The sequence below is a fragment of the Takifugu rubripes genome, chromosome 16, assembly GCF_901000725.2.
Source record: "Takifugu rubripes chromosome 16, fTakRub1.2, whole genome shotgun sequence".
NCBI lineage: Eukaryota > Metazoa > Chordata > Actinopteri > Tetraodontiformes > Tetraodontidae > Takifugu > Takifugu rubripes.
The window spans coordinates 12,440,798-12,468,535 of NC_042300.1; the positions used below are offsets into that span (position 1 = coordinate 12,440,798).

Here is a 27,738-nt window from a genome sequence, read left to right on the forward strand (position 1 = left end):
TTCAGGACCAGGACGGGATTTCTCTGCCGGTGCCTTCCTTCGGCGTCTGTCCCGCTACAGAGCACCCGGGCGCGGAGAGCACGAGCGGCGGAGGCGCGTCTGGGATCCCTGCAGCCGGGACCTTCTGGCAGGACTCCGTGGTCGGGGGGCGCGGGGCTCAGTCCGACCATCGGGAGCAGCCCGGGGGACGGCGGGGGGCTGCTGTCCACCGGGAAGACGTGCAAGAGCAGGCCTGTGACTGTGGCCTACGTGGTGAACGGGGAGACGAGTCAGCAGAGCAACGCGGAGAGCCTGGCCCTGCAGTGCCTGAGGGACGCGTGTGACATGGTGGGCAGCCGGCTGGAGACCGTGAACTTCGGCCAACTGGACTTTGGGGAGACCACGGTGCTGGACACCTTCTACAACGCTGGTGAGTGAAGGACTGGGGGCGTCTGGTCTCCCAGGAACTCCGGGAAACTTCATGTGCACGTGTTGTGTTGCAGCTGCCTGTTGGAACTTTAGCAGTGTTTACTTAAAGGAATTCTTGAGGTTGATGTTGTGGCACCGCAATCAGGGGTCAAAGGTCGCTCTCTTGTGGAACTTGTTTGCCCACAGGACAGGTTGCTGTGAGCGCCCTGAACACAACACGCAGCTGTGCATGTCCCAGCACGCAGCCCCAGCCTTCATTGCTGGGCTTAGAGGGGGGGTGTTCCCTCACTCACAGCCCCCCCCCCCCCCCCCCCCCCCCCCCTTTCCATTGCATGCTTCCGTCATGGTGCTGGGTTGATGCTGGTGTTTCCACTGGAATCTAACTGCAGGTCTCTGAGCGCAGCGCTTGGCCCTCAGCCGGACTGCAGCTGTAACAGGAGCCACCCCCACACAGGTAGTCTGCAGCCCTGGTGGTCTCACGCTGACGGCAGTAGCCCCCCATCACAACCTGCATTCCCCCCCTGCCCCGCCTGATGCCCCCCCCCCCCCCCCCCCCTACCACTCAGCTTCATTTTTAGAAGCTCAGAACAGAGATTCGGGGGTTGTGTGCAGGATCTGAGGGCAGAAGATGAGGCCTCAGTGTTTTAATGACGGGCACCAAACCACGCCCCCTCCCCCCCACCACCCCCACCCGGCTTTGTTGATCCTCCACCCGATGACCTGTGACTCGCGCCTGCTGATGTCACCGCTGTTTCCTCTCTTGGGTTTCCCTTACGGGGGGGGGGGGGGGGACTCTCTGCAGGCCACTTCCTGTTGGTGTGGAGGCTCTATGCAGGTCTGCGGCGCCCCATCCGTACCCGGGCACCCGCCATCCCTAAAGTAGTCCTCATCTGAAGGCGGTGACGCTCCGGCGCTCCTCCGTCATTTAGCAGGTTTCTTGCGCAGCGGCGAGCTGGCGACCTCTCGTTTCAGCCTGTTGCTTTGACCAACAGCAAACTCCCCAGAACCCGTCGGCCCCAGTACGAACGGGTCGGCTACTGTTCTGATGCCGGCCCGGCGTCACTTTACACAACAGTCACGCTTCTTTTCGCGCCCTCTCCTCCGCACCTCCGTGGAGCCGCGGCGGCGTCCGTCATCTCGGCCGCGCTGTTAAAGGTCGCCCGCAGCGACGGGGGCCCCCTTCGTTTTCTTTGCGTTCTCCTTCCCTCCCTGTTGGGCGCCGTCAGCAGCTATCAGCGACAGCGGCGCCGCGTTACTGATTAACGGAGCCGTCGGACCTTTCTCTGATCCTCTTTGTGTTGCTCCTTTAATGTGTAACAGAATAATCCATCTTAATTGTGATGAAATATGCAGCTGCTAACATTCCAGCTGGTTTATCTCAGGTTGATGCTCCAGTTCAAACACCTCTGTCCACACACGTCACACGGCGTGAGAGGCCGTGTCCGCACGCCGTGTCCACCGCCGCTGAACCCCCCCGGGCCAGCCCCCCGCGCAGCACCGCTGATCCTCTGTGGCGAGCGCCGCTCAGAGGGCAGAAGGTCGGAGGGAATTAGCGCACAGGTTGATCGGGGCTTTTGCCGAGGAGCTTAGAGTGTCGCAGAAACACTGGTTTTAAATAAATACGAGGAGGAGGAGGCGTCTCTGGTCCTGCCCGACGATGCTTCCGTCTCCTGCGGTGCCCTCGAGGCTTCAACAAGCGGCTGAGCTTTGATTGCAGGGTTAAATCCGAATATGCACCGTTGTCGTGTCACCCAACACGGCGCTCGCGTTCAGGCCTCACACAGGCGGCGGCGGCGTGGAGCTGCATTCTGGAGACGGGACGATATTCCCGTTGGATTTAAAGAGCTCGGATGTGGCTGCTAATGTCTGGATGAACATGGCGTCAGGTGATTGATGAGCCGTTTGGGTCCTGGAGATGCTGCTGTGGGCGTGGTTACAGATGAAAAGGGCAGGTGTGGGCGTGGTTACAGGTTAAAAGGGCAGGTGTGGGCGTGGTTACATGTGAAAAGGGCAGGTGTGGGCGTGGTTACAGGTTAAAAGGACAGGTGTGGGCGTGGTTACCCGTGAAAAGGGTGGGTGTGGGCGTGGTTACAGATGAAAAGGTCAGGTGTGGGCGTGGTCACAGGTGAAAAGGTCAGGTGTGGGCGTGGTTACAGGTGAAAAGGGCGGGTGTGGGCGTGGTTACAGGTGAAAAGGGCAGGTGTGCTGGCTAACTTCCCTGAATGTTCTGCCTGCTTAGCACATAAATATGTGTAATTTTCGACCGGAGCTGGGGAATTTGTGCGTTTCAAGGCCGCTCCTCGTTCGCCCAGCAAAGACAGATCGCTCTTGTTGAGGGCGAGCAGGAAGTAAACGAAGCAGCCGAGTCAGGGCAGCGTGCGCGGCAACACGGGATTTCTCCCGGCGTGTTTGTCAGCTGCTGATGAATTCACGTTCTGTTCTGGGCTCTGTTCCCCTCCGGGGCCACGCCGCCGCCGCCGCCGCCGTTTAGAGGAGCTCTCAGCATGTGGAAAAGGCAACTGAGCGCAGAGGAGGAGCCGGCTGGCTGCTCCCATTTCCTCCACCGTGATGTTCCAGGGCTCCGGCTTGTTTTCCTTTCGAGATCAGTTGTTCCTAAAAATAAAGAAAGCGTTTATGTCTGCCGGGCCGAGCGTCTGAGCCGCAGAATAGCCATTGTCTACTGTTCCCGGCGGCCCTGAGGGAGCGCAGACGTACGAGCACACACACAAACGCTCAGTTCAGTGACTCCGGTGCTGCTTTTCTGCATTCCCAGGGTTTTATTTATGGAAGAACTCCAGCGTGCGCTGTCTGTCCTGGTGGAGGACGGATACAAATCACTAATGTTGGGGATCCTGGAGGCGCTGCTAGCTTAGATATGGGTTAAAACTGTAGGTGAGACACTCTGGAGATCAGGGAAGGCGTTGGACGCGTCTTCAGCCCGAGGAGACATGACCCGGACAGTCGGCTGTGTGGTCGCTGCTCCGAGGTCGCTCCGGCCTGAATGACCCCCTCTCAAGACCGTTTAGGGGTTCCCTCACAGACCGGATCATTTGCCTTTTTTACATCTCTGCAGCCTTAGTCGCCCTGAATTGTCTTTTTCACGGCGTTCCGGAGCGTCCGAGGTCGCACATGCAACGCCTTGGGATGGGAAACTGTAAACACAGCTCTGTTTGTTTCCAGGAGTGTGCTGGGAATTCCTGTCCGCTCCTCTAAAGTCTGTGGATCTGTTAGCTGGCATGTTGGGGGGGCAGCGGAATATCAAGTGCTGCTTGAGGATGAGGGTTGAAAATCTGGTCTTCCATTCCTGGAAAGACATCTGGGTTATTGCTGCCTTTTCTAAGGGAAAATGCTTGAAGCGTGGGAAGCGTGGCAGGAATTCCGCCGCTGGTTCCCCAGCGAGCTCCGGGGACGCTCCTGCCCCCTCCTTCACCAACAACCTCCTTCCCTCCTTTCCCCCGAGTGAGCGTTAAAAAACCACCAACCTTCCAGAGTGGCACACAGAGGGTTTCACTTAAATCTCTCGCAGCCAGTCGCCATGGTTACAACATCTTAGTTGTTATGTAATTGATTTTAACGAGTGCTTTATTTACCTGCTGTACCTGCGCCGCTGCGGCGCCGCTTCAGCCTCTCGGAGCCAGCCAGCGTAAACAGCCCGTGGCTTTTGACCTCAGAGGTCCACGACGCTTTCGCAGCTATTGAAGTGCTAATTGGTGGACGTGCACGTGCACGTGCAACCTCCCACACGTGCAAACGGGTGCTGTAAACATGCCGATTCAGTGACGGTCCTGCACGATTCTTCAAATCTCCTCTGATTCGTCAGGAATCACGGGACTCGCGTGGGACGCACCCCCAGCCTGAGTGGTGAGAAGAATCCCGGCGTGCACGGCTCTGTCGCGGGATGAACGCCGTTCAACGCCGGCCCGCCCTGCTGGCGTTACAGCCGTGGTCATTAATATGGATTTCCTTGTGTACAAACGCGGTAATCAAAGACCCTCCGAGTGAATCCATATCCACTTAAACACCGTCCTGCGGGGTCGTGATATCGAGCCGCGCTGCTTCCTGTCTCTCCCGGTCCACAACGAGTGTGTTTACCTGGCCCGGCCACCCAGGAGATGCTGGATCTGGCTCCCTTTGCCCCCCTCCCCTCTCTGGGCTTCAGCGGGGCGATTCTGACCTGCCCAGGAGTGTCGCTTTATTCCCCATCTGAAGGCACCTTTAAAGGCAACCTGATCGGTGGTCAGCCTCATGGCATCCCATAATAAGGACTCGGCGCTCGTCAACAGTGGCGGCCTTGAATCTTCAACGATGCGAAGCTCCTTTGGGTTCTCGCTGCGCCAGGACGCTGCGGGAAATGCGTCACGGGCGTAACGAGTGGGTCGGCGGGTCGAGACGCTTCGCCGCGGGCGACGTCAGAAACCACCTGAGGCTGCTCGTCTGCAGGACCGAAGCCTCTCGGCATCCTGCATCGCTGCACAGCGGCGACGGGCCGGACCGGCGGCGTTCCTTTGATGGACCCATTCGCTCCCGTTATCAGCAGGTCCGTTCTGTCCACTCCTGTGAGAGTTCCTCCTCCAGTGCCGTCAGGTTCAGGGGGATTAGCTCTGATGATGCGGATGACAGAACCAGGGGGAATCGAACCCGTCCGCTGGCACCAGATCGTCATGGAGACGAAGCTGTTTTTAACCTTTTCTCTTTATGAAATCCCCCTTTTTGGGAGGTTCATGCCTGAAATGAGAACATTTACCGTTACAGTTGTGTGGTTTTTTTTCTTATTCTACTCTAACTTATTCTAACCAACCAACGGGTTTCTAGTTACCGGAATGCAGTTAATGAAACCCAACCTGTGAAACTCTCCCCAAAGCTGCATGTCTGCATTACTGGTTGCATTTTTAACAGCGGAAGTAGGTGTGAAGTGAAACGGCGGCCTTCAGGCAACCAGTGTTTCCATGACTGAAGCGGTTCCAAGCTTCTGTGGTTAAACACCCAGTCGGGGGAACTCCTGGTAAATGACTCTTTATCTCTGGGGCAGTTCTCTAGAAGCCATCTGAAGAAGTGTAACAGCCAGTCAGGACCGGTACTGGGGAACCGGTCCTGCAACTGGGGGCATGTTGAGGACCAGGGTTAGGGGCCACTGGGACCCTTTCATGACTTCTTAGGCTCTGAATTTGTGGCGATAAATGTTGTCTTGGTGATTCTTTTTTCAACATACATATTTTTACAACCTTCCTGCAGAAGTGCAGGTGTGTTTATGGTGCTATAGTGCAAAGCTGCAGGATTTAGGCCCCCTCAGACCTTTCATGGTGCTGAGCTCCGCACCGCTACACCAGGAGCTCCAGGAGCTCCAGTCCCTGCTGGTTTGAGTGGCACCTGCTAATGCTTGTACGTATCGACCTATTGATCAGGTCATGTGAGTCCAGCAGGAGGCCGTGTGTTATTGAAGATGTTTGTATTCATTGACAGGCTGGAGGGGGGGCGGGGGTCAGACCACCACCTCCCCGGGGGAAAACACGCTGTTCTGCAAGCGAGCCTCTTTTTCATACGGGTCTAAATCTGATGAGGCCGACTGTTGACAGGCCGGAGCTGAAGCTGGTCTGATGCTGCACGCACACCGTTGGATCAACATCAGCCGAGCATGGCAATAGGTCGGAGAGGAGCAGGAAGGTCACACAGTGTTGGTATTAGTCCGCTGTGAAGGCTGATAACAACCTAATTGGAAGCCAAGCAAACTGCTCTTACTCAAGTGTTGGTGCTTTAACAACCTTCAACAACGACTGAGGTGGCTCCTACACGTCCCTCATCAGATGAAGAACGTGCGTTTGATGCTGCAAAAGCCAGGTTGAAACCGGGAGATTACAGCATTGCAGTTAGCTCAAAGGTGAACTTTCATAGTCAAGTCATCAGTTCTATTACTGTCTCGGTTTCATGTCCTGATTTTGATGGGCAGAGCTCACGTCTCCATCTCAGCCCCGTCAGATCCGCCGGGGATCTGCCCCGGTAACGTCTCTGTCCCCTGCGTCTGCAGATATAGCGGTGGTGGAGATGACCGATGCCTTCCGCCAGCTCTCGCTCTTCTATCACCTGGGAGTCCGCGAGAGCTTCAGCATGGCCAACAACATCATCCTGTACTGCGACACTAACTCGGACTCGCTCCAGTCTCTGCAGGTAAGCGCCAGAGCGACGTTCCAAGAGCTGCACTTAATATGGAACTGGAATATGAAGTTTCATGTCAGGCTCTAGAAGCCATTCATTTCATCTAGACACGTTAAAATCTTGGAATTCTGGGTAATTAACCAAACGCTGGAAGCTTTCCTTCACCTAAAGCATCCCTGAGTTACGGATGAGCGGAGCGAGAGCGTCTCAGCTCAGCTCTTCCTGCCTATTAATGTTATTGAATGCTGCTTTGAAAGTGTCTGCTGTCCCGATGCAAAGAGCCACTCTAAAGGAGCTTCCTGTGGTCTGGCGTGGTGCCCGTCCTCCTGGCTTTGTTCTCCGCTAAGTGCTCAAGAAGAGAGCGCTGCTCTTCCTCGGAGCTCTGTCAACCTAATAATCCGATATACACGAAACCGCTGTGAGACTTTTTGTACATTTAAACATTTGTGGAGCGCTGAGTGAATAGTGAGAGATGTTCCCATACCAAGAATCAATAACGGCTGAAATATGTATGACAAGCTGAATACAGGAGGAAGAAGGTAGAAGAAGAAACAAGGAGCACAACTTCCATAGGAAGCTGTAAAAGCTTTATTAATCCCGTGTTGTCTGAAATATTAGCCTGCTTGTTATTAGCACCGCTGTGTAGCAGAGGTTCCTATTGAAAATGAGTTTGTTGCTCTTCTGAATGTCATTTTTTCCCTCTTTCAGGAGATAATTGGCCAGAAAAACACTGTAAGTACACCGTATTTCTCTTCGCCTTTTCCTTTCACACGTTACGCGCTCATTTCTCACACCTCGCACATAATAAGCTGCATGGAGAATATGCTTCTTTACACCGTGCCTGGTGTCGCTACACCCTCTGCTCTCGCTGCACACGTTCTCCCCATTCAGTTGCAGACATCAAAGTAGCTTGTATTTCCCTTAGACGTGTAAGATGAAAGCAGCCCCTCCCCCATCTGCCACACGCTTGTCTCGCGTGACATCCGACGAGTCGCGGCGACCGTCGCGACGTGATTGGCCTGACGGATCTCGGCGAAGAACTTGTGAAAACGGCGGCGTTGAAACCTGCTTTTAGCTCGGCGCTCAGGAAATGTCGGAACTGGCCCGCTTTGATGTCAACGAGAAAAACCATTTAAAACCATGGCTTGCAGACATCATGTGTTTAATAGGAAATAGTGTTCGCTTGTTATGTTGAAATGGTTTAAACGCGGCGCTTCAGCAGCCCGATCGGGAGCCAGATGAAAGGTTTTGCTCTCTTAAGTGGATTTTCATGGTGGAAGGAAGTGGCGCTGCGCTGCGTAAGCTGACCTTTGACACCGTCTTTCACTGAGCGAGGAGAGACGGTCACCTCTGATCTCCGCTGAGAGAGGATCAGGTCTGCCTCCTGCCCTCGGCTGATTCGATCTGTTGCCTTTTTACGCCGTAAACAAGGACGCCGACGTGTTGAGGGTGCCGCTAACCCTGAAGGCTGAGGCCACAGAGAGAAGCAGGAAGTGCTGATGTCATGGTTCCCTGTTATAATATCACAGCATGGGTGGATGGATGGATGGGTGGAGGATGGATGGATGGATGATGGATGGATGGGAGGAGGGTGGATGGATGGATGGATGATGGATGGAGGGTGGATGGGTGGATGGATGGATGGATGATGGATAGGTGGAGGGTGGATGGATGGGTGGAGGGTGGATGGATGGATGGATGGGTGGATGGATGGATGGGTGGGGGGTGGATGGATGGATGGGTGGAGGGTGGATGGATGGATGATGGATGGATGGGTGGAGGATGGATGGGAGGAGGGTAGATGGATGGTGGATGGATGGATGATGGGTGGAGGGTGGATGATGGATGGATGATGGATGGATGATGGATGGATGGGTGGATGGATGATGGATGGATGGATGGATGATGGATGGATGATGGATGGATGATGGATGGATGATGGATGGATGGGAGGAGGGTGGATGGATGGATGGATGATGGATGGATGGGTGGATGGATGATGGATGGGTGGATGGATGATGGATGGATGATGGATGGATGATGGATGGATGGGAGGAGGGTAGACGGATGATGGATGGATGGATGGATGGGTGGAGGGTGGATGATGGATGGATGATGGATGGGTGGATGGATGATGGATGGATGATGGATGGATGATGGATGGATGGGTGGATGGATGATGGGTGGATGGATGATGGGTGGATGGATGGACCTGCTCCCTGACCTCCATCCTGCTGTTGCTGAAGCCTCTGGAGGCTCCAGTCTCCCTGCTCAACCTTCTCCAGATCTTTTCCATCTTCCTCCATATTTCCTGTGTGTTTCAGCTGTCAGTGTCCTCACAAGTGCTGTATTTCCCTGGCTGTGATGCCGCCAGGCCTGCGTGTCCAGACTGCTGGTCTGGCTGAAACAAACAAGCATCTCACTGATGATTTGCATGTGCAAATCCACCAGGATGCACGTTTGGGTGTCCTGGTCGGGTCAATTAGTGACCTATCAGCCTCCCTCGTATTGATCAGCGGCCCCGCCCCCTCCCCCTCCTCGCCGTCGTTATACGTGTGCGATTAGTCGAATGAGCCGTCGCTGATTTTATGAAGCGTCCCGCCACTCGGACTCATTAACGACCCAGAGAAAGGCTAAATACGGCGCCGCAGGTGTGGCCTTCAAAGGTGAGCAGTGATGCAAGAGCTGCAGTTGCACGGAGGAAGTCGTGTGTGTGCCTTCAGACGGCTTCCTTTGATCTATGGCCACGCCCCCTTTCATTTCCTCGCTTATTTAAATCTCCTGGCTGTAAAAAGCAAAGCGGCGTCCCTTCTGAGAGAGGCGGCAGAATCAGGAAGCAGCTGGAACGCCGCCCCCCCCGCTCATCGGGGCGACTCCAGTGTGTGTCCCCCCCCCCCCCCCCCCCCCCCCCCCCCCCCCCCTCCTTTTCTCTGTCAACACCGCAGGTTTGTTCTGACGCTCAGCGTCTGTGGTCGTGAGTGCGCAGCCGCTAATGCATCCGCTCGCTGATGCTGGGGGGGTCATGAACACACTGTTGTCTCTGTAAATGCCAGTAAAACCTGGAACCTTCACCAGCGTCCTCCAGAGATGCCGCATCATCACTTCCCTGAGCTCCAGTTTGAACAGTGTTTGTGTTTCAGTCTTGTCAGACGTGTGTGAGTTCACGGCTCAGCGGCGTGTTTTCTCTCCCCCGGCGTCACCAGACGTGTTCGGCCAACTACGCCTTCATCCCGTACATGGTGACGCCGCACAACAAGGTGTACTGCTGCGAGGGCAGCCTGATGAAGGGCCTGACGGAGCTGATGCAGCCCAGCTTCGAGATGCTTCTGGGGCCCATCTGCATGCCGCTGCTCGACCGCTTCATCCAGCTGCTGAAGGTGTCGCAGGCCAACTCGCAGTAAGTGGCCCCAACAGGAGAACCAGGCCCAAATGAACGGACGGGACTGTATTTACTAGTTATTTCATGTGGTTCGTGTCAACAATTCAGTTTATTATTTGATTTTTATGGTGCATCAAAGATTTTGACGAGTCATCGTTTTCAGTTAGCTAGCGGCAGCATTAGCTAATCCACTCCAAGCTTATTGGGATTAATTAATTGAAATTGTGGCTTTAAAAACAAAATTTTTAAGATGTCTATTAAATCCTCCTCCATTCTCTAATTTCAGATTTAAGGGGTACAAAAGTACAATTGTGTCCAATTTCCCTTATTGTTGACATTATTGTTCAATTCTTCCTGTGGAGGAAAACGGAGGTCTGAGGGTTATTTCCTGTTTTGAGAATGTAAATAATTCTGATAACGTTAGAGGAAGCTGCTTAATACTGAAAGTGAGGCAACTTCCTCTGAAGTGGTGCTCGCACCCAAAAAAGTATCTCATGTTTGAGGCACTTGTGTTCTGCCTGTTTTTGCTAGCTGGCCTTTATAATTATACGCTGCACCTTTGACCTGCTCCTGAACGTGCACGCATCATCTCCCTGGTTGCAGAAGTAATATTTTAGGATTCCCTGCACGCCAACAGGCGGTGCAGCGTTGCAGGCGGTTGGTTGGAGCTCAGCTCTGGGAAAGTGAGTCAGCGTTTATAGAGAGAGAGAAGCCGTTGTGTGAATAAAATAAAACTAAAATACCAGCGCAGTCTTAATATATGAGCTGACACGTGCTCACCGGTGCTATTTTTGTGTCTTCGCTGCGTACGGAGGGTCACGCAGGTGGATCAGCAGAAATGATACGGAGCAGATTGATCAGCGGACTTGATCCTCGTGGCTTCCAGCAACAATTAACCTGATAATTACAACGAGGAGACATTTGATTTAAGAATTAGAATTATTAGAATTATTTATCCGCCCTCTTCCTCCCGTCACAGTCAGTACTTCCGGGAGATGATTCTGAACGAGATCCGGAAGGCCCGGGAGCTGTACTCCGGCACGGAGCTGGCGGCCGAGCTGAGCCGCATCCAGCACCGGCTGGACAACGTGGAGTGCCTTTCCGTGGACATCGTCATCAACCTGCTGCTGACGTACCGGGACATTCAGGTACCAGTTCCGCTTCAGTCACTGAACTCTTGCTCGCGCACCGTCCAGATCCGCCCACTCGCCCAGGCAGCTCTCCACCTCCTGAATGATTCATTAGAACAACAGGCATCAAGGACGTGCTGAATTATTCAGCACGCTTTGGTCTGGCGACCATGTAGGCAAGCAGGGGTGGCGAAACGGCGATGACGGGGCCGCCCCGCCTTTAGAGGGTCTTTGGCTTCCCCATGAAATCAAAGGACCCCAGAAAGTCCCTCGGAGCGTCGGAGATTTTGGAGGTCATGGGCTTGTTTCTCCCTGTGCGTTTAGGATTACGAGTCCATCGTGAAGCTGGTGGAGACGCTGGAGAAGCTTCCCACCTTCGACCCCATGACTCACCCACACGTCAAGTTCCACTACGCCTTTGCACTGAACCGGTAAGACCAGCGCACACGTGGCGCCGCACCACCCATCCGCCCGGAAGGTTGGGTTTGGGTCACTGAAGTGATGAATTTCCTGGGTGACCTCACTTATAAAGGCGTGAGGCCGCTGTGGCGCTGCGCATGGGTCACGCCATCTTTGTTCTTGGGCTGCGTCAACGGGCGCCGCCAGCGTAGAACATGAACTTGACCTGATTTCACATGAACGTCCCGCAGTTTTTGCCTCCGCTATCCCGCGACTTGCCAGCAGGGCGGCGATGTTGCGTTCAATGTGGGCGGTGAGGCGCCGCATTTGCCAGCTCAGCACGCCGCTCTGAGACACGATAAGCTTTAATGACCAAAGCCCCCCCCCCCCCCTCCCGTGTGATCTTGAGAGACCTCTCTGAAGTCTCCATGTAATGACAGGAAACAAAGAGCGGCGGGAGGCCTTTCGTGTCGGCTTACCTGGTAAACGGCCGCTGACTCACCAACGCTGCCTTTTGTGAACGTTAGCTGACACATCGCTGTGTGCAGGACACTTTTCAGCACGATGCTTCATCATTAACCGTAGATAACCCAAATCTAAACGCGCATACACCAGTTTCTCTCAATAATTCTTTTGCGTCACAAAATTCCTGGTCCCCCATCCACGCTGTCGTGCGTTGCCCTGCCGACAACCGTGTTTGATCAGCCGCTGACCCTCAAACCAGTTGGCAGGGCCTCGATACTGGGAGCAGGATGGCAGCGAGGGGGGGTTCTCCTCCACCGAAGTACCAGCCAGCGTCTCCACCGAGGAGAAACGGAGAGATGCTAAAGAGAGAGCAGGTTCTCCCTCCCCGACTGCTCTTCCCTCTGGACGGTCTCCATGGTAATCGCTGTCAGTTCATACGTTTTATTTAACCTTCACACTCTGGAGAGGGACCAACTAACGTGTACTTTTCGCACATTGTGCTTGTGCGAGACTTCGCAGGGATACTCGTGACTTCACATTTGACGCACTCACTAACTTATGAGCAGAAAACGGCCCATCTGCTCTTCAGCTGTGGAGCCTGCGGCTCCTCACAGAACCAGAATTAGTGGATGATGTGATCTTAAACAGAACATCAGTAGCGACCACAAAAGCTGCTTTATTTTGGCTTCGGAACATGTGAAAATTGCAGCTGTTGTCTGGTCACAAGGGTCTGTCGGGCATTTCGGCTGCAGCCTTGAGCGCCAGTCTAGCAGCATTGTCATTTTCTCTTTGGCAAACACCCAAAATCAGGCCCATTTTCCAGCGGGAGACTCAGCAGCTCGCTGCTATGATGGATAATCCATCCAGACGTGCTGACCAGCTTGTTGGTGCACGTGGAAAGTGGAGCACTGCCAAATTACAAGCAGGCCGCTCTAAATGGTGGATATCATGGTACCTCGACCACAGCATACAGCCTAATTACTACATAAACGTTTACGCACGTACTGTCATCACTACATTTCCCAGGATGCATCTCAGCACAGTGTTAATGCTTTCAGTACTGTGTTCAGAGGGGATGCAAACGGCAGATTTCCCCTTTATCAGAAGAAGAAATGTCAGATTTGCCTTCTCTCTCACGGGCCGTGCGCTCGCCGCGCTCGTGCATGAGCGCAGGAGGAACCTGCCCGGGGACAGACAGAAGGCTCTGGACATCATGCTGCCCCTGGTGGAGGCAGAAGAGCAGGTGGCCTCAGACATCTACTGCCTGGTGGGACGAATCTACAAGGACATGTTCCTGGAGTCCCACTTCACCGACACGCAGAGCAGAGACAGCGGCACACACTGGTGAGTGTGTGTGTGTGTGTGTGTGTGTGTGTGTGTGTGTGTGTGCGCGTGTGTGTGTGCGTGTGTGTGTGTGTGCTATAGACATATTATTGCGCCCAACATGCATTGATCGTGACTGTGGATCTCAGTTGTGCAGGATTAAGAGATTATTTTTAACAAAGAGTGGATTTTAATAGCTGTTGTTGTGAACCCAAAGCTTGGAGGAGGAGAATTCTGCCTCCTCACTGAGGGACACGGGCAGGCGACTGTGTGAAAGACTGCTCATTAAAGCCGCAGCGACATGCAGAATGAGATCTGAGATAGCGTGACTTGTTAAAAGCAAATGAGGACAAAATGCAGAGGTGGAATTTAATGAAGGAGGCGCCTGAGGGCCGAAGCTCGATTTGAGGCATTAGCGTTTTATTTAACTTTATGACTTCGCTCCTCTTCATCATCTCACAAATGACTCTTTGGGCCCGGCCGCGCTGCTATTTCCAGCCCTGCCTGAGGAACACCAAGACGACGATCAGGTGAAGACGAGCGACTCTTTGTTGATTTGAAAGGACCTGGAAGGAACCGCATGGTTCTTCACTCACGCCGCAGTTTAAGAGACAAATGCTGCACACATATTTTTCTACTGGTATTTGGTCCAAAAATCTTGACTGAATGACAAAGTAAGAGAGGAGAAAGTGTTCAAGCAGATGTTCTCCTTCCTGCCATGGTTTGGGAGACGCGTCTGATGTCACGGTTCTATTGATGCAACACTCTGCATTGTTGTGTTCTGCTGTCAGCTGAAACCAGTTCGGTCTACTGGACACAGCGCTCCGGCACACGCTTGTTGGGAATAACAATATATACCGATGATGAGACTGACGGTCTTCATCTTCTAGAGCAGGAGTGGGCAAATCCAGTGGGAGCGGGACGGATCCAGGCCATGTTTTGCATCCTACAGCCCGACAAAGTTCACCTGCTTTCCTCATGAAAGGTGGTAGGACACAAAACATGGCCTGGATCCGTCCTTCAGGCACTGGCTCCCATCGTGTGTGTGTGTGTGTGTGTGTGTGTGTGTGTGTGTGTGTGTGTGTGTGTGTGTGTGTGTGCGTGCGTGCGTGCGTGCGTGCGTGCGTGTGTGTTGGGGCGACATCAGTTATTCCAGAGATTCCTGGGATTTGGGCTGACGCGTTTCCTGGAAGTTGACTGTTTATTGGAACCATTTTTGTGTCCTTGGGTCAGGTTTAAACGGGGCTTTGAGTCCGAGCCAACGCTGCACTCCGGGATCAACTACGCCGTCCTCCTGCTGGCAGCCGGACACCAGTTTGACACGTCCTTTGAGCTTCGTAAAGTGGGTGAGGCCACGACCGCCGCCCTCCTCGAAACAGAGCGGAGCTTTTATGATCTCGGGAGATTTGGATCATGTTGACAGAGGTCAGAGGTCATCTGGGCGTGATGTGGGTGGAACCGCCAGGGTCTGGTTGTTGGAAATATCCCTCAGGTGTTTCTTTTATTCTGCTCCTTTGTGGGGATCAACACAACAGCCGCTCTAAACGCTGTCGGACAGGTTTCACTGTTGTCTTTCTACGCAGGACCACGAGCGCTTGAGCTCCGTGCACGCAGACGTGCGTGCTGGAGAACTGTTGAGCTTGGTCCGAACGCTGTGGTTCATCCCCACAAGTGATCTGAGCAGTAGCAGCTCCTCCTGTTTTGCAAGCAAACATAGCGTTAAGCCTCCGTCTTGGATACTTTAGCCCTAAAATATGAGGCTCAGTGGAGCTCAGAAACGTGGGAAGGCTAGAAGGATAACCTGGGAACGGTTAAAAAAAGCTCCAAAAACCAGCTTCCCAGCCTTGCCTTCTATTCTTGTCCCTTAAATCCTTTGCAGCAGGAACCAAATTCTACACAACAAATTCCGTAACTCCCATTTTCATTTAAATTCTTGTGTCAGAAAAGATGGTGGAATGTTTTCTTTCTGCTAAGGGAGGGAAGCGTTGACCCCCGCCTTGTTTTCCAGGAGTGAAGCTGAGCAGCCTGTTGGGCAAGAAAGGCAGCCTGGACAAGCTGCAGAGCTACTGGGATGTGGGCTTCTTCCTGGGCGCCAGCATCCTGGCGGGCGATAATATCAGGGTGATCCAGGCCTCCGAGAAGCTCTTCAAACTCAAAGCTCCCATCTGGTGAGAACACGGAAAAGCAAAGTCTGTATTTCAGCATTTCGGATGTGGGCATCTTCCTCCTCCGACCCTGTTCTCCTTGGAAGCCACAGCTGTCTGAACATGTGCTGAATTTCAGGAGCCTTTTTTAAAATAAGACTCGAATCGCTCGCTTTGGTCTTATTTGGGTTTCTTGCGTGCACCAGTTGGTGCTAGCAAGCAACAAAAACAGTGTTAGCATCTCTGCTAGCTGCTGCGGAGATTGGAGAAACTCCTTCCCTGCGGCGCGGTGCAGCCGTCTTCTCGCCGCCGCCGCCGCCGCCGCCGCTGCAGCTGCGCGTCATTCCCCAGTCAGGCCATTCCATTCATGTGAGGTGGACGTCCTCACGGGGAGGGAACGTCTGCAGCCTTCGCTCACACCGTAAATCCTGATGTGAGCTAATAGACAGTCGGCTGCAAATATCTGCACCTCAGTGACAAAAAGCCCAGATTTAATCATGGAACGATGGTTTTTCCTCAGTAAAGCTGAGCAGAGGCAGAGGATCAAACATACGAGGCTGCGCCCGACAGACGACACATGAACGCTCTTTATTACGTGTTTATTACATGTTTATTACGTGTGCCCCCCCCCCCCCCTCTCGGTAGGTATCTGCGCTCGCTGGTGGAGACCATTCTGATCTACCAGCAGTTCCACAGACCCGGCGCCGAGCAGCCGTCGCCCAAACAGGAGCTGGTGGACTTCTGGATGGACTTTCTGGTGGAGGCCACCAAGAGGGACGTCTCCTCGGTCCGATTCCCTGTAAGCTGCCGAAGAACCGGTCCGAAACCAAAACCAGACGTATCTGTGGGCTCCAGGTGGCTGATTCCTCCGTTCTGCAGGTTTTGATTTTAGAACCCACCAAAATTTACCAGCCGTCGTACCTGTCCATCAACAAAGACGTGGACGACAACACCGTCTCCATCTGGCACGTCGCCCCTGACGATAAGGTGGCCGCTCCTGTCTGTCTCTCTGTCTGTCTGTCTGATGCCTGCCTGTCTCTCTGCCTGCCTGTCTCTCTGTCTGTCTGTCTGATGCCTGTCTCTCTGCCTGTCTGTCTGCCTGCCTGTCTCCCTGCCTGTCTCTCTGCCTGCCTGTCTCTCTGCCTGCCTGCCTGCCTGTCTCTCTGCCTACCTGTCTGCCTGTCTCTCTGCCTGCCTGTCTCTCTGCCTGCCTGTCTCTCTGCCTGTCTGCCTGTCTGCCTGCCTGTCTCTCTGCCTGCCTGTCTGCCTGCCTGTCTCTCTGCCTGCCTGATTTAACGAGATGGTCACAGAATCTTTGATTGTGGCTGTTTTTGCTGACGGCTCTGACCTCATTTCCTGTCCATCTTACTCACTCACCCGTTTCCTTACGTTCCTGCACAGCAGCGCAGAAATAAAGGGCGTTAGCTCGCCACTCCCCAGCTGTCCTCACCCAAAGCTCTAATTTCCCGTCATGACCCTAAGGTCAGCCCGTTGCGCAACGCCGTTATGGGACCCCTATAATGTTTCTGATCCATCCCGCAGAATAAAGGCATCCACGAGTGGAACTTCAGCGCGACCTCGGTGCGAGGTGTCAGGTGAGAGCCTCCGTTTTTATATAGCGCTCTAATATTGCAGCTGAGTGATGGGCCAATAACTCCCCAGCTGTCTCTCTGAGTGATTGTTTTATTATCATCACTTTGTGAGTCGGGGGGATAAACCTCCAGTCCTGTGACTTATTGCAGCGATTCGCCATCGTTTCCTACTGTGTCGAGCTTAAATTAAGCTGATCGGACAGGAAATACAACAATTTCATCCTGATTTTCTCCGTCTGCACCCACCATCCATCAGCAGCAGGGTTCCATGAGAGCCTGGTCCTGCTCCAGGTTTCTTCCTGTTTGGGGAACCTTTTAGATGTAGCACACGCTCCACGAGTAAAGATGAGTTGAGCTGAACATGTGCTGTTAGCAAAAGTCATTAAAGCAGCATGTCAGCCTGGAGGAGAGGCCTTTAAGTGAGCAAAATGTATTTATTGAGCATCTCAGTTGGACCAAGCTCCACATCCAACAGATGATGGATGTGGAGCTCCAAAGGTTCTGATTCCTGTGGAGCTCCAAAGGTTCTAATGCTTGTGGAGCTCCAAAGGTTCTGATTCCCGTGGAGCTCCAAAGGTTCTGATTCCTGTGGAGCTCCAAAGGTTCTGATTCCTGTGGAGCTCCAAAGGTTCTAATTATTGTGGAGCTCCAAAGGTTCTGATTCCTGTGGAGCTCTTCACCTGGTTGTGTTTAAGCAGTTTAAACAAACCGGTCAGTGCTGTCGTTAACGTGAACGCGCTGTTGGTCCCGAGACGTCTCCTCTGGCTTCTCCTCCACCGTCCTCTGAGGAATTCCGTGTCAGAGCGGGCGAAGTGGAGGACTCCGCTCACATGTTGCTAGGGAACAACTCATTCTCTGTGCCCACTCAGCCTGCAGACAGGCAGCAGGACACAATGGCAGCTATGCAGGCAACAATACCAACGGACCAGCTCTCATCCCCGTCACCGTCTTCACAACGATTCCTTGTCTGGGAGGAATTTAGGATTGTTTATTTCGTTTGCGCCAATCAAGTCATGTGTTGGTGTGGCTATATGAGTGTCCGTAGGGACTTATGGAGGAAGGACCGGGGTAGCTCCAGCTAGCCTAACATTCCAGAAAAGTCCTCTCTGTTGTCGTTAAGGGAATGAGGCCTAATTTGTTCTGAGTTCCAAATGAGGTTTTTAGAGCTCTCTAACTTTTGAACCTTCTCCTCAGCATCTCCAAGTTTGACGAGCGCAGCGCTTTCCTGTACGTCCTTCACAACGCCGAGGACTTCCAGATCTACTTCTGCACAGAGATTCACTGCAGAAGGTTGGTGCTCGTTCCCCCAACGCCCGTTGGTCTTTAACCACCTCCTCCATCTGGAGAGCCGCTCCATGGGCTCGGAACAGATACAACCTGTCCCCCAAATAAAGATGATTGTAATAGAAATAACGCAATAATGTCGATTTCATAAGCAGCGGTAATATCCGGAGGCTGCACGGAGCAAAATGAATCTGCTGGAACTAGTTTTCCACCTTCCAAAGCCTCCTCTCATCACCTCCCACCTGCTGTAACCAACCCCTCTTGTCAGACTCTTTTCCACGGGTGGGAAAATTCCGAGTTTCCGTCAGCTCCAACACACCTTGTTCCATTTCCTCGTCTTCCTCGGTGAAGCGCTGCACAGTCAGACCTGTGAGTCTCACCTCCGAGGCTCCTGAGCACTTCCTGTTCCATTATGTGGGGTGTGAGAGTCGGTGAGTCATGCCTGCTGTTATAGAGCCTCTCCTCTTCCACTGGATACGGCAGAACGGAGAGAGGAAGAGGAGGAGAAGTAGGCAAAAGGTAGTGGGAAGAGGAAGAGTGAGTGAGCTGCTGAAGAGCTTCTGCAGTCCTGCTGAGTGATGAGTTCACACGCTGTGTGGCAGCATTTCTAAAGGTCATTATGTGCTCAACGTGTGCGTGGGCGTCTGCACATATGGGACAAAAGACACATCAGATAAATGTCTGACTTTAGAAGCTCATTTCATGGGGTGTTTTGCATTTTCCGCTGTAAATATTGACAGATGCATGTCGAACCGCGCGCGGTCCTTTTGGGTTCTCCTAGTTACGCGTCTGGAGGGTCTGTGAGGATGATCCAGCTCTTTTCTTTGGCAGGTTCTGCGATCTGGTCAACAGTATAACTGAGGAAGCCTGGAAGGGTCCCGAGGAGGGAGACTGTGACCACGAAACCTTAGAGGTGACGCCTCGTATTCAGAAACGCCCTCGCTGGAACGTCGCTCGCTCTGAAGTTGCTTTGAGGACATCTATAGGACAAATGCTCATGATCCTGCTAATTTCTCCTGCTGATCCTCCCTGCAGTATGATTATGAGTACGATGAGCACGGAGAGAGGGTGGTTCTGGGAAAAGGCACCTTCGGGGTCGTGTATGCCGGCCGAGATCTCAGCAACCAGGTCCGTCTGGCTATCAAAGAAATCCCTGAACGGGACAGCAGGTGAGGATCCCTGAGGGGGGAATGTCGCCTGGCCGCTCCACCAGCAGCAGATACTCCCACAGTGGAGATGATACGAAGGACTGAGCAGCATTTAGGTTAACGAGAAGGGGATTCTAGGAGTTTAAAGAGAGGGAGCAGCATTCAGACAGCCCTTCTGTTGCCCTCAGAATGTGGTGCTGTTGTATTTTTCTGTCACACTGCTGAAAATGAGCTCTTCTAGGTGTGGGGGGGGATGTTGCGCTCATCATTATCTGTTCCGGGTCTGACAGGTACTCTCAGCCGCTCCACGAGGAGATCGCGCTCCACAAACACCTGAAGCACAAGAACATCGTTCAGTACCTGGGATCCATCAGCGAGAACGGCTTCATCAAGATCTTCATGGAGCAGGTGCCCGGAGGTGAGACGTTTTAGTGACGTTAGAGAAAATAGCACAAATGAAATCCAAAACCAAAACTGTTGGTTAATTTCCAGGAAGTCTTTCAGCGTTACTCCGGTCCAAGTGGGGCCCCCTGAAAAACAACGAGTCCACCATCGGCTTCTACACCCGGCAGATCCTGGAGGGCCTGAAGTACCTGCACGACAACCAGATAGCCCACAGGGACATCAAGGTGGGTACAACGCACCAATGCAAGCGTGCGAGAGGAGGAGGCCTTCGTTCGGCCTTCTTGAGGAACATATTAATGTTCATGATAATTAATGTAACATATTCAGAGCTCCACGTCTGCAGGAGGAATAAAGGGGGGCACAGATGGCAATCCTGACCCTCCCCTCCCCTTTTTATGTCAGTTCTGCCCACCCGGCGCTGATAACGCCCCCGTCGCCCTCCGTCATTAGGGTCAACAGACTCTGACCTCATGCTTCCACCTGATTTAACGCTGCGGTTGTATAAGCGTCATTAGCAGCGTGTGGATGCTAATCACCTTGTTTTGGCTGTGCCGCTGCCTTCGTTCCCACGCGGCGTGTCGCAACCTGTCGCTTGTCACTCTCGAGGATTTCCAAACGCCTCGCTTTGTCGTGGAAAAAAACCATCGGGGGTGGGGGGGGTAACGTGCTGTTCTCACCGGTTGTGTTTTCAATTTGCAGGGTGATAATGTTCTCATCAACACCTACAGTGGCGTCTTAAAGATATCGGATTTCGGCACATCCAAGAGGCTGGCTGGGATCAATCCCTGCACCGAGACGTTCACAGGTATGCTCTGACGCGCCCCCGGCCTAAACTGCCAGCTGCTTCCTGTTTACACGCGTAGTGGAGGGAAAAGCAGCAGAATCGCCGCCTGTCACGAACATGGCCGTGAGTTGTTGGCACCACAGTTGCAGCTCACTTTGACCTCTCAGATTAGCCGACAGCTGCTCATTGGACCAGACAGGGACTTACCCTGAACGGTGCAGCTCTTTCGGGAAACTGGGCTACTCCTTTTTATAGCCCAGCAATGCTATAAATGCACTCCTGCCTGTTTTTAGCTCGGTGTGCACAAGCCTGAAGGCAGCGCTCGCCACCCAGGGGTTATTATTAGAACAAAGGAGTCCTTTCAACGCAGGGCTGTGATTATTGGGCAGCGCTGACAGGGTCATTCCTGCTCCTCAGCTTGGCTGAACCCAGCGGTGCGTTTGGAGATCCTGCAGGGTTCGGAGGATCTGTGTCATCCCTGAGCAGAGTGGTAACCTGTAATCACTCTGAATGCAACAGACGGGTGTTAAAATAATCACTTTCAGCCCTGCCGACGCACCAGAGCAAGACAGAGGAAAGGTACAAATCCATCTGACACGCAGTCTGGTGCTTCTGCGGAGTCGCTTGGGTTTGCACGGACGTTATGTCCTCGCTGGAGAAACATTGTTGCGTCACGTCTGAAGCGAATATTTACGCCGCCTGCCTCCACCCCGGTTGTGTCTCCTTCACCCCAAATTTGCTCCAGATGTGACTTTGAGAGGTGACGTGTGCCGGTCCAACTCTCCTCCGTGGTGCGCGGAGCGTCGCTGCTGCGATTATCCGACTTGTTTTTCTGGAGCGCTGAGCTGGCCCGAGTGCTCCGTGTAATTACGCAGCTACCTGCTGCTTTTTATGGGCTTTGAAATGTAAATGGAACGAGAGGGCTCCTTTGAAAAGGCCTTGCACACGCTGTACGTGAAGTTCCCTCGTAGTACGATCCGACCGGCCCAGCTTGACTTTGCTTTAATCAAAAATAGACTGGCTGCGCGTTCCGAGAGCCAAGCCACTTCTGGGATGCGCCCAGCACGTCTGTGGTGCCCGATGGAAACACAAACAGGGGTAAAATAGCAGCAGCTTTGCTCCTGCTGCCTCAGAACAGCCACTACACACCCAGCAGGCACCTACTGGAAATTTAGGAAGCACTAAAAACCTGTTTGATGTGTTGGTTTTTTAGCGTGCGTGACTAGATTCCCCCTCTATTTATGTCTTTTTTTTATTTGTCCAGGCACGCTACAGTACATGGCCCCTGAAATCATCGACAAGGGTCCTCGAGGATACGGCAAACCGGCGGACATCTGGTCTCTGGGCTGCACCATCATAGAAATGGCAACAGGAAAACCGCCTTTCTATGAACTGGGAGAGCCGCAAGCTGCGATGTTCAAGGTACGTCGGGGTTTTAGATGCCGTTATTCTTGTGTTTGCTGAAAGAGGCCCCAACGGGAGGCTCTCAGGCTGCATCCTGACTCATTCTGTTCCTGTTTCGTGTTTCGAAAAAATCATCTGCAAACAAGACAAACCGCTATCACAGCCAAACATCCGTTTCAGGAGACATGTTCAGAAGAGCGTTGGTCACCCAGCAGCTGCAGCCCAAGGTGGCGCATGGCTGCTATTTACACATCGCATCGTCGGGAGTTATTATGCCTCAAAACAAGCGCTGCATTTGAGATGCAGTTTACAAAACACCGCCATCGCGACCACGGACCAGATCTGACCTTCAATCGCGAGGCGCTGGCATGTAGCGTGCAGCATTTGCATATTACACAATGCTAACTTCTCTCTCAGGAACTCTCTCAGTTCCTGTTTTTTCGGTGGCGGGGCCCTCGTGCACCTGCACCGCCTGCTGCGTCCTGTAATGTGATCCAGCACAGTAGAAACTCCAAACAGCGTCTGTGCACGAACATTTGTTTGAAGAAAACAAACCTGTGCGCCCTCCCCCGCTCCTCCTCTTCTCAGTTTCTGCACGTGGACGCGTGCATGTTTGCGTGGAAGCGTTCACTCATTCACTATACTCCAGGTTTTGGCTTTGCTCGTACATGTAGAGCGGGAATATTGATCGTCTTTCATTGTTTGATTGGACTGTTGCACTCAAGTGAAAATAACAGAAATATAACAGAAAACTTAAGCAGCTTTGTGGGTAGAAGAGAATCCCGGGAGTGCAGTTGGGGTGTTTATCTCCTAACAGGGTCCCACATCTCGTCTCCGATACGTATTGTTGATACTAGACGGTCTTTCATTGCTCATCCATGTGGAATGGCTCATGGGAGGAGCGTCAGCATTCCTCAGCAGCAACAAAAGGAATGTCTAGTGTTCCTACTGTCAGAGGACGGAGAACATTCTTGTTCGCCGCCTCGGGCCACATCCAGACCTGCAGTCTGGGTTCAGGCTCTGCAGCTTCTGCTCTGATCCTGCAGGTGGGCATGTTCAAGATCCACCCCGAGATCCCCGAGTCCATGTCACTGGAGGCCAAAGCCTTCATCCTGCGCTGCTTCGAGCCCGATCCCGACCGCCGCGCCACCGCTTTGGACCTGCTCACCGACGAGTTCCTGACCGTCACCAGCCGCAAGAAGAAGAGCAAAGGGAGCTTCACAGGTGGGGCTGCTTCCTCTCCACGCGCTCTGAACTGGGCTTCTTGTGGGTTCGTGCAAAGCAACGGCGTCACGCAAACGCAGGATTAGCTCAACTTTATTCCATAAGCATTTAAATCTTTACACATAATGATCTGCAAGAAACCAGTTTGGCGCTGCGCTTTGGGTTTTGGCTGTAATTCAACTATGTGTAGTTGAAGTACTCGGCTGTACTTCCTCTCAACGAACGAGCTCCGGTTCCTCGCCGGCTGACAGCTTTTTGTTTTCTTCCCTTCAGCTCTCTCGCCAGGTTCAGGTGAGTTCCCTTTTTTTCTTGTTGGCTTCTGTTTCTGAACAGAAGGCCTTTATCATCCTGGTCCCCCTGAAACATCTCCAAGCTGCAGTTTCTTGTCTGTCTCACATGATTCTGCTCCACTCAAAATAGTCATTTTTTTATATTTTGCCTGTAAAACCATCTGTTATTTTTTTGTTTTGTTTTTTAAAAACTCACCACTTTTAAGCCTTTCCTTCTCTCGTCTCTCCCCTGAGCCAAAACCTTTCACACCATCTGTGTTCTTCAGAATATCTGCGCAGCATCTCTCTGCCAGTGCCGGTTGTTGTGGAGGACACCAGCAGCAGCAGCGAGTACGGCTCCGTCTCCCCCGACAACGATCTCAACGCCAACCCTTTCATCTTCAAGCCCAGCCTCAAGTGCTACAGCGAGAGGGATGTCAAGGGGACCCGATCGCTGTTCCTCAGGTGGGATGACTGACACACTGGTTTGTGTAGAGTGCTGAGATGGCGTTATATCAGGTTTTTATCTCGGTTTGTTCCAGTACAAATGGAATTTTGCCGTCATGTGACGTGAAAATCTCTATTTCCCAAACCTCTTAGCAGGGGCGCAAACCTAAACTGGTGCCACCGAGAGACACGATAGAAATGCAAAACAGCCCGGCTGATGCATCTGCGGCATCACATCAGTGATACCAGGACAAAAGCATACATTTATCTCCATTTTTACACACTTCCAAGACTCCCACGCGTGCCTTCGTTTGCAGTCTGAGCCGTGATATCGGGACATGGAGCCCACAGTAAATCAGGGCCGAATGAAAATGGTTTGCTCTCTTTAACCAGCATTCCAGTGGAGAATTTTGAAGATCACAGTGCACCCCCGTCCCCGGAAGAGAAAGATTCGGGCTTCTTTATGCTTCGGAAGGACAGCGAGAGAAGAGCCACTCTGCATCACATCCTGACAGAGGACCGGGACAAGGTGGTGGCCAACCTGAGGGAGGCGTTCATGCAGGTTCGCTACGACCGCTCAATCACTCACGACCTGCTCACGCACGAGGCGCTAAGCTCTGCCTCCCCCCCATCCATCAGGGCACTGAAGAGATGAAGCTGAAGCCTCAGCACATCTCCACTCTCGTGGTCAGCCTGGCGGATTTCGTTCGCATGGCGGACAGGAAGATCATCGCCAGCACGCTGTCTCAGCTCAAGCTGGAGCTGGACTTTGACAGCGGCGCCATCAGCCAACTGCAGGTTGTGCTGTTCGGATTCCAGGATGCCGTGAGTGTTAAAACAGAAGATCGCAGAAAAACCGAGCGAAACATTCGGTCTCTCCTTCATGGGCTTCCTCAGATGTGAAAATTTAATGATTATTATCCATCTTTATAACCTGACGTCTCCATAATGCATTTTGCATGAGCCTCAGAGGGGAGATGGTAATCTGCCCTCAGATAACTGGAATACTGCAGACCTTTAAATCTGGCAGGTTGCTGAGAAATATGTGGCTTGTTGCACATCGAGGCAAGTCTGGAGTCTTGTTTTCATGCTTGTAATATAGGTTGCGTAATCCTGACAGGAGACGTGGCTCTGCTGCCCCCTGTCGGCCATAGCTGCAAACAACCTGTAGCCTACTCCAATTGTCAAAATCTTTGGAATAAACTGGCAATAAACACCTACTAAGGATGTTGAAATGTGGTAATAACAACGCATTAATTTTTGATCAGTAAACAAATAAACAGTCTTCTTTGATTTCAGGTGAACAAAGTTCTGCGTAACCACAACATCAAACCTCACTGGATGTTTGCTTTGGACAATATCATCCGCAAAGCTGTGCAGACGGCCATCACAATCCTAGTGCCAGGTACTGCTCTCTGCATCTCCTGCCGTCATCATAAACATCATAAATCATCATACCACACTGCAAGTCTTTTAAAAAAAAATGTTGATCTGGGCTCAATGTGTGCGATCAGAGCTGAGGCCTCACTTCAGCCTGGCCTCAGAGAGCGACCCCGCTGATCAGGACGACATGGAGGACGACGCTGAGCCACAGCGACATTCCACCCACCAGAGCCACGTGCACCCTCCTGCCGTCAACGACGACACCGTGGCCACCTCTGGGGTCAGCACGCTCAGCTCCACGGTGTCACACGAGTCCCACGGCGAACAGCGGCCCGCCAGCATGGAGCTGGGCAGGATGAAGCTCGAGACCAACAGGTGACCCCCCCGTCGCCGCTGGGTAATGTCACGTTTGTGTGGTTCATTCTGGTCAATGAGAACCGCCTTCATGGTTTCACTCCAGGCTGCTTCACCAGCTGTTGGAGAAGGAGAGAGAGTACCAGAGCATCTTGCAACAAGTGCTGAAGGAGAGGGAGCAGGAGATTAAACTACTGAGGCTGAGATCTGAGTCTGCAGGTCTGGAATCACTGACGGCAGCAGCAGCACAACTACTGACAAACCACTTTGATTTTACTGTTAATATTCTACTGCAAACGCAATTTATTAAAGCATTGAGCATTCTAATGTTTTTTAACGTGTTTAGTTATTTAAATGTTGCTGTCAATTTGTCGTAAGTCTGCCCCCTGCTGGTATTGTGTTTTATTGCATCGAACAGTAATTTATTTACGTTGTTCTGGCCTGTCCCAAGCCTAAAGGAAAGGGTTTTTCCTCCTATGTTTTTGTCTGTTAGAGGCTCCCACATCATCCCACTGTCCACAGGAAGAGACAAGTCCACCGTGTCCAAGACGTGAGGACCCAGATCTGGTCAGGTGGCTGCAGCTTCATGGTGCTGACCAGGAATCCATAGACAGAGTGGGCTTTTACTCAGACGCTGCAGTTTAAGCAATAAAATAGAAGCCCGATGCATCGGCTGTGCAGCAAATCCTCATTTCGTGCTTTTTTATGTTGATCTAGATCCTGAGCGAAGAGTACGCGTTGAACGACATCCTCAATGATGTAACAAGAGATGATCTGAAGAGTCTAAGACTGAGGTAAACGGGCTTTATTTCTTCACCTGTGCGTGCGTGGCTAATGGTGGCTAATATCCCTGCTCACTGTGTCCTGATAGAGGTGGGGTCCTGTGCAAGCTGTGGAAGGCCATCACAGAATACAGGCAGAAGCCGACCTGAGGCCTTACTCCTCACGACCGCCCAGCGACGTCAGGACGTCCCCACAACACAGTATTCTCCTCTTTACCTCAGTAAAATAAGAGCCAGATGTTTCATGGAGTAGAGTCTGTGTGGCCAGTTTAGATTTCCAGCTCCAGCACTCTTTCACGGATCAGGTTGGGGGTATGCTTTAATAATTTTGGAAATTAAAAGGTCTTTTTGAATGAAACATTAACTAAGAAGTGCCACAGGTTTTACGAAGCCTTATCTATATTACACGTTTGTTACTAATTCAGTGAAAAATGACAGTAATCCTGGTAGAAACTTCACGACTGTATCGCCTCCCTCGACAAGACGTAACGTTTACAAACCTGGAGACTGACTGTTTTCTAAGAGAAGCCTTAGTTACAAAGAACTACACTTAAAATCCTGCTTTTGTTTTTCCACGGGACATCTTCTACACTACATTATTTAAATACATTTCTAATTTAATTGTTATCTGAAGGATGTCACGGCATGCCCTTTGTTTGCTCTTTGCTGAAATTAATTTAAGTTGTTCGTTCTCTTTCCATAGTTTATTTTATGATAATCTACATTTCTATCATTGAGAAGCATGTAAATATGTTATGGAGTTATATGTGAACGATCATTACATACATGTAATGTGTTTAAAAAAAACAAACTTTAGTTGGATTGGACCAAGTGTAGAATTTGAAGTGTATAGTATTGTATTTTCTAGCGTGAAAACATTCAGGATAATATTCAGTCAGTAATTATTATTATTATTATTAGTAAATCAGAATATTTGTTGTTTTTACTGTTGTACACTGAAAGAATTGTGTTTATCCTGCTTGTGAAAATGACAAATCATGAAAATTCTGCCATGCAGACAGATTTCGTATTCAAAAGCCTTGAAATGGGGAACAGGATTACGAACAATGCGTCCACGTTTCATATCTACAAATGTTCGTTTTTGTGTCGCCATTGAAATAAAACCTTCCGTTTTGAAGCTGTGAAGGAAAAACATTTGAACAATATTCCCTCATCAACATTCGGTCAGGGCAAAATAAAATTTACTCTAAAAAGATGATCTCTTGCTCTATGAACCGCTTGGCTGCATTTCTCGAATGACCTG

The 27,738-nt window shown here is 52.0% G+C and overlaps 1 protein-coding gene across 1 annotated transcript; it reads left to right on the top strand.

The window, feature by feature from the left end:
• map3k5 (mitogen-activated protein kinase kinase kinase 5) lies at nt 1–27,690 on the top strand (the record flags this gene model as incomplete). Its single annotated transcript, XM_003971916.3, has 30 exons — nt 1–409; nt 6,431–6,570; nt 7,267–7,290; nt 9,762–9,955; nt 10,917–11,085; nt 11,392–11,498; nt 13,105–13,275; nt 14,488–14,600; nt 15,263–15,422; nt 16,044–16,197; nt 16,278–16,385; nt 16,941–16,993; nt 18,185–18,280; nt 19,106–19,187; nt 19,310–19,443; nt 19,713–19,840; nt 19,915–20,051; nt 20,527–20,632; nt 21,876–22,033; nt 23,062–23,239; nt 23,513–23,530; nt 23,796–23,973; nt 24,349–24,517; nt 24,595–24,780; nt 25,255–25,360; nt 25,470–25,713; nt 25,799–25,911; nt 26,186–26,307; nt 26,410–26,486; nt 26,564–27,690. Coding segments are annotated over 30 exons (4,095 nt in total), but the record flags the coding sequence as incomplete, so codon positions are not given.
• Between the last annotated feature and the right edge of the window lie 48 nt (nt 27,691–27,738).